General features: G+C 42.7%; 1 protein-coding gene across 1 annotated transcript in view; it reads left to right on the top strand.

Moving 5' to 3' along the window:
• Window positions 1-10,676, top strand: part of EHBP1 (EH domain binding protein 1) — a gene marked incomplete at its 3' end in the record, with an annotated part of 225,619 nt that overhangs the window by 81,654 nt on the left and 133,289 nt on the right. The window contains exons 5-6 of the mRNA XM_009892512.1: window positions 5,335-5,516; window positions 9,736-9,875. Coding sequence (XP_009890814.1) covers window positions 5,335-5,516; window positions 9,736-9,875 — 322 coding nt within the window. The remainder of the gene's footprint in view (window positions 1-5,334; window positions 5,517-9,735; window positions 9,876-10,676) is intronic.

Below are 10,676 nucleotides of genomic sequence, written 5' to 3'. Positions count from 1 at the left end.
AGGAATTCTTTGTGAACCCTGCCGGGGTTAGCTGGTGCAGAAGTGGCAGGAGACAAGAGCGGAGGCGGCTTTGTGGCAGTAGAAAGGGGAGAAGCCAGTCACGCACAAGGAGAGTCGCTCAGCGGTAAATATCCTTAGGTGCTGTCAAGAAGACGATTTACTTGGCAATCCAGACCAGTCTTCCCAAGAAAAGAATTCTTTTCACCATCTTTTGGTGGGCCAAAGACAGAAGTTGTCTTTTCAGATTCCAATTCCTATAAAAGTTCCAATTGCCTATAAAAATCGAAATTTGTAAATTTGTCATATTGAAAAAAATCCAAAACCGCCCCAAAAAACCAACCAAAAATAGACAGTCCCCGATCTTTCACGTTTTATTTTCCTTAACGTGCAAGTTTAAAGTACATCCTCCTACTCTCCCCAAAAATTAAGCACGTTAAGAGTGTTGCAACATTTTCTCCTTTTAAGCTTTTTAGGCTTGGCCTTACGTGGGTTTAGCTATATAAGTATCCCCCGAAACGGATATTCTCAAGGTGCTTAGTTCCATGACTGATTTCACAATGGATTATGTTTTCTATTCTGACACACAACCAACTTTTAAAAAATCGACTTTAAATGTCAGAAGATGCTAATACCCGCTTCTCACAAAGGTTGTACCATTTTCTTCAAAAAACCCTACATGCTTCGTGTGATACAGTGAGTCACCCCGGAACCACCAGAGAAATTTTCTTGCAGAAGAATAAATAATTCTTAAATCAGCAGAGATAAAATAATCCAAGAGAAATACCTACGAGTAGGGTATAGAGGAACAGCTCAGCAGTAGGCTGGGATGAGTTATTTCAAACAGAAGCACGCTTTGGTAAAGTCCTAAATAAATAACACCCATTTAATAGTAAAAGTCTGACGTGGTGTTACTTCTGTCTCATATGAGCACATGGGGTTTTGCAGAAGGTAAAGCGGGAATCACAATGCAAATATTTTAATTGTTCAACTTTGTTTATTATTATTATTATTTTTAACTCTATATTCAAAGTTAAAATGCATAGGGCTCAATTATCCCTCCAGGTGTTTTACACGCACCTGACTGCTGGAGTTGCCACGTCACGTTTTGTGAAAGGGTGCACGGCAAAGTCAATTTTGAAATCACGAGAGGGGAAACCACCCATGTGATAATCTTTGGATCGGATAAAATATGACACTTAACCATCAAGGTGAAGTTCATTCTGTAAAAAAACAGGAATTTGGAAACTCGACTTTTTAATAAAGGGAATGCGTTACGCAAGTAAAATCAACTGTGATATCTTGAATACCACACAAAGACAGAAGATAACCTACAACACCGGTAAAATACAAATACACCAAGGTTGTCTTCCAGCTCAAACACACTGCTGCGTTTGAGAATGAGCACTGGTGGGTTCAGAAGAAAATATGTGGAATACTGGTTGACAATCTTTTTTTGTTGCTTCGTGTTTGTTACTGTATAGTTCTGGCAAGAGAAGCAGCACACCAGGAAAAAAGGAATTCTTTCAGAAATCACCAATAAATGATTAAAAAAAGAACTGTTTGGTATGTCAGCAGAAACTACCGAAGCCTATCTTCCTGCATAACAGAATAATAACTGTGCTGGGTCATAGAATCATGGTTTGGGTTGGAAGGGACCTTAAAGATCATCCAGTTCCAACCCCCCTGCCCTGGGCAGGGATACCTCCCACCAGCCCAGGTTGCTCCAAGCCCCGTCCAACCTGGCCTTGAACACCTCCAGGGATGGGGCAGCCACAGCTGCTCAGGGCAACCTGCCCCAGGGGCTCACCACCCTCAGAGTGAAGAATTCTTCCTAATATCTAATTGCAATCTCCCCTCTTCCAGTCTGAAGCCATTCCCCCTCGTCCTATCACTCCATGCCCTTGAAAAAGTCCCTCCCCAGCTTTCTTGTAGGGGCCCTTCAGATACTGGAAAGCTGGTATAAGGTCTCCCCTTTTTTGCCTTCTCTTCTCCAGGCTGAACCCCCCCAACTCTCTCAGCCTGTCCTCCCAGCAGAGGTGCTCCAGCCCTCAGAGCGTCTTTGTGGCCTCCTCTGGCCTCCCTCCAACAGGTCCATGTCCTTCCTATGTTGGGAGGCCCAGAGCTGGCCACAGTGCTCCAAGTGGGGTCTCACCAGAGTAGCGTAGAGGGGCAGAATCACCTCCCTGATGGTCTTCACTGGGAGAACTTCACCTCTTTCTGATTCAGGTTTCTTATTCCCTCTCTGATCCAGATAATCTGAAGCTGAAAATTGCAAGATGATAATTTAAAGGCAAACGTAATTCCACATAATTCCAAAATTCTCCTGCCTTGATGTCTGTGTCCAGCTTTTGGATGCTGGCAAGCTTAATTCTCTGTCCCTGCGCTTCGCTTCAGATTCACCATTGGGTTGGCTTTGCTTGTTTGCTTTGATGTTTTCCGTAAAATCCCCTTGACGTAGACAACATGCGTCTCAGCTATGTTATCAGGTAAGGTGGTGTGTTTGTAACAAGAGAAAGTAGCTCTGCCCCAAACAGACCTTGTGTTTCTCAGAGCCACTGAAGCGTATTTGTGTTCCTTAAGATACCTCGCAGGGACCTCTTCTAGCGTAAATGTCACAGGTGAGCCAGCACTGAGAAGATGTTGGTAGCTACGCGAGGAAATCATCTAGGTCTTTGTTAAATTGGGGATGGTTATAGCTGCTGGGAAGGGATTTTTTTCATAGACAAACTGTGAAGAGTACATCAGAGTACAGGCATGGTGTGGCTGATCAGGGGTTCACCCAGAAGGCTGTGAGCGAGTACCCGTGTTTGCGATTTGTTTCCTACACCTGTGTCTCACTGAGTGGAGAAACATCTGATCTTTTTTTGGGGTGTTTTCATTGATGAAGAGCGAAGACAAGACAACAGACGTGCATCTTTTTTAAAAAGGAAAAAAAAATACCCCAACTGTTTGGGTTTTGTTTTAAAGAAAAACCCAATTACATAATTTGGGAATAGTGAACAAATGAAGAATCTTTTCAGATATTCGAGTTACATTTCTAACTATCATTTCAGTAAGAATAATGCTGATACAATAATGCAGATTTTAAAACCATCTAGGGTATAATTGGGTTTTGTCTGCAAGCATCAGCTCGTCGAGAATCAGGTTCAAAGTGTGACAAATGTTTCCTAGTCATTAGGACCGAGGGTGGAATGGGTAGGACCTCCTAGCCCATGGGTGGGATGTTTTCCTTTGGCCTTGACTGCGTATTCCAATTGAGAATCGTAGAACCAGCAAACAGCCCAGGCTGGAAGGGACCTGGAAAGATCATCTGAGCCAAGCTTTTGTAGGAAAGGGAGCCTGGATGAGATCATCCAACACCCTGTCCTGTCGCATCTTGGAAACCTCCTGCCATGGGGACTCTGTCCCTGGGGAAGTTCTTCCACTGATTGATCGTCTTTGCTGTAAAAAATTTCCTTCTTATATTGATGCGAAGCCTCTCCCGGTCCAACTTGTACGTTTTGCCCCATGTCTTCTCCACACGGCGCCAAGTTACTTTGTTATTTCTGGTTTCTTCTTTTCTGGGTGGCAGAAAAGCACGGGCACCAGAACCGGCAAGTAGTTTTTTACTGTGCAACTTGCATAAATATTTGCACACCGCATTATATACGCCAGCTTTCTCTGAAGATACTTAGAAAAAGTGACTAGAAGAGGTCTAAGCAAACTTTGGATTCATCCTGACCACCATTTTTACACCATAGTATGACTATTGAAAATTTAGCTTTATGAAGCGCGTTGGGGCTAAGACGCCAACAGCTTCTGTACATTTACCTGGAGAACGTGCGACAAAGAGGAGCCGCGTCTCTCGCGTTGCTTTCTGAGCGGGCAGCGCGGTAACTCTTGCATTCGGCATAATGAGTTGTAGTGTTTAGTTATTCTAAAGGTACGGTACAATAACAGATTATTGTTGTTCATATCTGTGTAATAATTGAAACTCCCTGATCGTACTTTCCATTTTACACCTTGTCAGAACCTTGGACCTTAATCTCGCTCTTTGACTGACAGTCGCGGCCGGGGAAAGAGCACTCGTATTGTTTGTGATAGTCGCATCTGTTCAACTTGATTCAGTTGAGAGTATTTGCATATTCTTAAGTATTTCTTCTGAGAGGGCCTAAATCCTTCTCAAGTGTTTGATGCATTTTTGAAATTCATTCAGAAGGTATCTGCATGCACTAATAGTTCTGTATAATATTGCTGTGCATAATCTGACAGATAAGGCTAGGGTTTTTTTTAAACAAGGTATTCTTTGGGGATGACATATTACATTCTGACTTATTCTACTGGGCGGAAATGTCAAGTGCTTTGAAAAAGGATGCTCGCCTGTTTTGATTGAATTAGTGTTCTTTATTCAACGCAAATTGTCAACTGCAGTAAAATGTAGCCTTATTGTAAGAACATTTTTCAAAAGAGTTAACAGCAGGGATTTTTTTGTTTTATTTTTGTTACTGGAGCTTTATTACATATAATGGTACCTTTGCCACTGGTGCTGATTTTAGAGGGAACAAGAGAGTAGATTCTTCGATACATTTGAGATTAATTTGTCTGAATTGTTAAACTGCGAGCAACACGTTTATCTTGAAATACAACTCAGGCTTTTGAAATACAGCTTAGACTTTTATCTTGCTCTTATCTTGACTTTTTTTTTTTTTTGGCCCTTGCAAAACTTATATCAATATTTTTGGAAGTATTGTCAGCCTTAATTTCAGAAACCTGTCACTGTTGCTAGTATATGTCTAACACTAGGGAGAAGTACCATTGCTTTGAAAAATATTCAGGCATGATATTCGAGCACCGAACACAGGTAGCAATTCAAAATATTAACTTGATGGCCTCGTACCGTTACGTAAAGAAATATATGCGTAATTGGAAGCCATGTCTTACATAGGTTGGAAGTCCTAGTCCAGCACTATCCATGTTTGGACAAAACTAGTCCAGTTGGCTATCAGAAGGGATGGTGAGACATTCCTGGTGCCTGCAATGGATGTGTGCTGTGGGTGCTACTACAAGCTCAAGCCTTTAAAGACTTAGGATCTCATATGGAAGACCACTAATCACAATAAATAGCCTTTTTTCTCTGTTGCACTAAGCAAGTCTTCAAAAAGCCACCATTAGTGGCTGCCCTAGGTTAAGAAATGGGTTTCTGTCCCTAGGAAGGACCACAGCAACGCCTGCCGCCTGTGTACTTGAAAAAAGAATGATGCAGATTCAAGAAGTGTATTTTTTTGTTTCCTGCACGCGGAGGTTTTAGTGTAACAGCACCTTTTATCTAAGTTTTTGGTTTTCCTTTGCTTTCAGGAGTCTCCTTCTGGACGCAGAAAAGCGCTTGCCACCAGCAGCATCAACATGAAGCAGTACGCGAGCCCCATGCCTACGCAGACCGACGTCAAGTTAAGATTCAAGCCTTTGTCTAAGAAAGTGGTGTCTGCCACGCTACAGTTCTCTTTATCTTGTATTTTCCTGAGGGAAGGAAAAGCCACGTAAGTTTGTTGTTGTTCTTTTTTTTAAGCAGATAGCCTGCTTTGTGTTGCTTTTCAAAGAGTTCTTTGAATAAAGAGCTCTTTCTGTATAGAGTGGCAGAATTTGAGAGTATCCTTCAGCATACCTATCGTTCCCGCCATACTTAGTTTCCTCCATGAGTAAAAATCAGGTTTTAGTTTTAGTCTTGTGCTCTTCAGAGGCAAACAGCTTGTTCTCTACCGTTACAGACGTTTTAAAATCACAGCAGCTTAAAAACATCTCTGGGTTTGAAATCAGCGGGAGCGTACATTTGTGTGTATGGGTGCGTTCATCCGACAGTACCCTTAGCAGACTGCAAGGGGAATGTGGGAAGGAGAACCTATTTCTCTTTCCCCAGTTTCTGTTTCGCAAAGAATGAAAGAAGGACAAAGGCAGTGGAGAGGTGAGAGAGGGCGGAGCCAGAAGTGAGGTTTTTGCGTTGAACACAAGAACATCCTGTGAAAAGAGTTTGCTTGGGCACAGATTACCGCTACTCACTCACCTGGTCCTGTCCCTGGTTTCAACAGCTTTTGGAGGGCACAGTATACACATTATTTTTGCAGCTCCTATAACCTCTCCTGCAATTTCTGTCATATTCAAGATGTCAGATGCTGACAACTTGATGTGGCCAGAGGATGGAGTGGGTGTCACCCATCCTGTTCTGCTTTTCCTTTCTGTCTCTAGAATATGGGAATGTGAGAATCAGAATCGTTTAGGTTGGAAAAGACCTTTAAGATCATTGAGTCTAACCGTTAACCCAACACTGCCAAGTTACCACTAAACCATGTCCCTCAGCACCACGTCTACACGGCTTTTAAATCCCTCCAGGGATGGTGACTCCACCACATCCCTGGGCAGCCTGTGCCAGTGCTTGATAACCCTTTTGGTGAAGAAATTCATCCTAATATCCATCCTAAACCTCCCCTGGAGCAACTTGAGGCCGTTTCCTCTTGTCCTATCACTTGTTACTTGGGAGCAGAGCCTGACCCCCCCTCGCTACCCCCTCCTTTCAGGGAGCTGTAGGGAGCGAGAAGGTCTCCCCTCAGCCTCCTCTTCTCCAGGCTGAACACCCCCAGTGCCCTCAGCCGCTCCTCACCAGACGTGTGCTCCAGACCCCTCACCAGCTCCGTTGCCCTTCTCTGGACACACTCCAGCACCTCAGTGTCTTCCTTGTCATGAGGGGCCCAAAACTGAACACAGCACTTGAGGTGGGGCCTCACCAGTGCTGAGGGACCATCACTGCCCCAGTCCTGCTGGCCACATGATTCCTGATACAAATGGCAGAACAAAAAGGAGTAGATGGGGAAACAACTGCTCTAGTTGTTTTTTACCTCTTTTTGTAATTTATTTCCCCCTCCGAAAGGCTAACAGTTCACTTCCAGCTTTCGGTGTTCTGCATGGACTTGTATGCATTGTCCATGGTCGTACAAGTGCCCCAAAACTGTTGCATGAACAGTTTTCCACTTTGCCATGTTTCGGCATACATTTTGACACACAAAGGCTTTTTGTCTGCGTGCTTGGAAAGCCACAGATGCATAATTTACTATTCATTACTATTACTATTTCCCTTCTCTGATTAACATGTTGTGAACTACATTTTGACCTATCGTATAAGAATGCTATTTTGAAGTATTTAGCTGTGGCTTAACATGGTATTGCAGCTGAAAGGGGGAAGGAAAAAATCAGTGGCCGATAACTTCTTAATTTTTTCAGAACAATCAACATCCGTGAACTATACGGTAAATAGCTATATGAAGCTCTTAGTGCTTTTGAAGGCCATAACTTGTGAAAGCTGATCCATTTAGGATCACGTATACCTTCTTCCCATTGAAATCGATAGGCTTCAGACTGAAGACTGTTGGTCAGGTTGACTGTAAGTTAACAACAAGGCTTTAATATTGCCCCAAACCAGGGCCCTGAAAAAGAATAAACTGCTTTTTGTGAAAGCTTTGGTTTCCAGCACCTGTAAATAGGGACTGTCCTACTAGCCGAAAGAGAGAATTCAGGTGTCACATGCATGAACATGCAAGAAAAGGTGGACAGGCCAAGGTTTATTTACATCTCTCATAAACTGTAGCAGTTCCGTAAAGTGAGATTCACTTTTAATTTTGGTTTATGCACTTTATAAAGAAAATACTGCGGCCTGTTGCTGTGCAGTACCAAAATTCATCTTATTTCTGAAACAGAAAAAAATATGACAATGTACGAATAGAGAAAGGACAGGAAAAATCAATAGGACTTCGGAGACCTTTTAATTTCTAAACTTTACATGAACAAGTGATGTACGTGTTCTGAGCTTTTTGTCTTCAGTGGGTAAAAGAGCCTGTCCATCAGTGCCGTTATTGGGTGCTACGTTTTCTCCCTTGTGCTTAAAGACTTGATTTAACCTATTGGTTATCAAAACAGGAAGATGAAACCTTGAGAATTTTGCATGAACAGAACGGTCTTTCTGACTTTTTGATAGTTACTTGTATTTATTATTATTAATGCTTTTTGTGTTATAGAGGTACTGTGTAACTGTGGGTTCTGGAGCGCTGATTACTTTGAGTGCACAGAGTAGCAGTGGTCGCCCCACCCAACTTCTGATTTTAACAACATGTTAAATCATTGGGTTTAATCCCATATTTTAAGCACCTCTGTGTTCCTGTGCAGATTTCAGCCATAATTAGTATGTCATTTTTATTCCTGTTGTGGTACCTTTAAAATAACTTGTGTGGTTTTCTGGGCGTTGTTAGGCCCAAAATCTGTGACTCTGGTTTTATCACGATCAACTTCAAAGCAGATAGAGTAATTCCGGTTGGAAGGGACCTGTCAAGGTAGATCGTCCAGCCTCCTGCTTAAAGCAGTCAGCTGTCCGATCAGCCCAGTTTGCTCTGGGCTTTATCCCACTGGGGCTTGAAAACCCCCAAGAATGGAGAGTACACCGCCTCCGTGGGCAAACCATCCCGTTGCTTGTTGGTGACTCTTCCAACTTTTCTCTCGTGTCACGTGAGAACCTCTCTGGTTTCAACGTGTTCACTGTCTGTCATCCTCCTGCCTTGCACCAGCTGTCTTCTCAGCAACGTCCTCATAGGTGCTGGGTCCTTCTGAAGCCATCTCTTCTCCAGGCTCAACAAATCCGTCTCCCTCAGCCTCTCTTCATAGGGCAAGTGCTCCAGCACCCAACCATCTCAGTGGCCCTCCGCTGACCCTGCTCCAGTTCATCAACACCTTTTCCTGTACTGGGGGACCCAACACTGTACCCTAGATGCAGTCCAATGAACTCCAAGTAAACGGGGCTCATGACTTCCTTCTGTCTACTGCTTGTGGTCCTGTTTTAACGCATCTCAGGATGCTGTTTGCCTCCAGGGCATGGTGCTGACTCTCCTTGAGCTTGCTCTCCACCGGGATCCCCAGACCGTTTTCAGCAGAGGTGCTCCCTAGCCAGGCAGTCCTCAGGCTGTCTTATTGTGAGGAGCTAAAAGAAAATTCACTTAATCCCAATAAACCTATTTAAATGGTTTTAAAAGAGAAGAGGTAAGACTGCCGTTGCTTCAAGAATGACATCCTCTACTTCAAAGAATTGGGATTTTTATGAAAGAAATGTAGAACATCCATTTCTCTGAATCTTTGCTGTCATCTTTTTATCAAACATATATTTGACATGAAAGTTACTGTTGTGTGAAAGATATATGTATATATATGAGATACAGTCAAACAAGAATTGAAATGGGCCATTGATAATGTGATTTTTTTTACCTTATTAATGAATTCGGGTATTTAGAAAAGGGATTTTAATGTCTGTAACAGTGTCAGGAGTTCTGAATGAATGTAGTGATAGGTGTCACGTGCAGCACGTGGACAGTAGGTCTGACCAAGCGTTTCCACTTCAACCAAAGGAGACAAGATAAGTGTCTACAAGCATTTCTGGACTGATTTAAAATTTTGAGGAGTGGTCGTTAAATTGGCTCATAACGCACAGCAGGCCTGTTTTCACCCTTTAGAATTTTGTTAATAGAAAACTTTCCCTTCAGAAATGAATATATATGATGGTATTCGTTTTGCTCTTTCACTATATTCAAGATCAGATCTGAGATCTGAGACCTCCCTGAAGAAAAGAAATCATAAATATAGTTAAAAGGTTTTTTAATAATGTGGTAGTATCAGATGTGGTTTTAAGACGACTGGATTTTAATGCCTAGTTTTAAATTTGTTATTTAGGGATGAAGACATGCAAAGCCTGGCTAGTTTGATGAGCATGAAACAAGCTGATATTGGAAATCTAGATGATTTTGAGGAAGACAATGAAGAAGATGAAGAAAACAGAGTGAATCAAGAGGAAAAAGCTGCAAAAATTACAGGTTGGTTTTGCCACAGGGATGGTAAAATATAGTTCCCTTTGCTCATTGCCAGCTGTGTTCCATGGATTTTATCCTTACGCTATATTTGTATTTAATTTTTTGAAAATCCAAACCAAACCCAAATGTAGGTGGTTTGATTGAAGAGGGACCCATAACTCAAGAAAGTTTGATATTTGTGGATTTAAGAGCGTTGATTTGTGTGTGAAGAGCATTGATTTTCGTGTGTGTGTGTGTGCGTGTCCTGTTTTTAGGAGAGAAGGCACTAAGTAGTTAGCGCTTTAGGGAAGCGAAGAACCAGTGTGAACAGAGGAGTAAGAAGCTGGAGGGAAAGGGTCAGGGGGCGAGAAGGCAAGAGGATGGCTGAGCCGAAGTGAAATTATGAAGATGGTTTGTGAGAACAACTGCGAAATGAGCTGTGCCGTGAGCAGGGGCTGAGGTTCTCTTCAATAACATGGTAATTCCAGGCAGCGTGCTTCTGCCTTTTGGGTGGGGGTGTCCTGTGGAAATGAAATCAGGAGACTGTTCAAGGACTTTTAAGGGAATTTGATAGTGAGGTTGTTTGAAGTGAGATAGTAGAACTACATTTGAATTGCTTACTGATGAAAATGCTTAGCGTGTCCAGGATAGCTGAAGTAATCGATGCAAGTCAGCTCAGGATGCGATGGTGTTAAATTGGTGGAGATCGTTATGTAGTACTGCTCCAGATGAGTCCTCTAGGAACTCTTAGTGTAAAAGAACTGGGAAAAGACAATTTTGTCTGGTCCCAGCCTTCGTGCCTGCCAGTGCTCTTCAAAAATGTCT

The sequence above is a fragment of the Charadrius vociferus genome, unplaced genomic scaffold, assembly GCF_000708025.1.
Source record: "Charadrius vociferus isolate BGI_N301 unplaced genomic scaffold, ASM70802v2 scaffold139, whole genome shotgun sequence".
Classification (NCBI taxonomy): Eukaryota; Metazoa; Chordata; class Aves; order Charadriiformes; family Charadriidae; genus Charadrius; species Charadrius vociferus.
The sequence above is the reverse complement of the archived record's forward strand: the minus strand, read 5'-3'. Positions and strand labels throughout refer to the sequence as shown.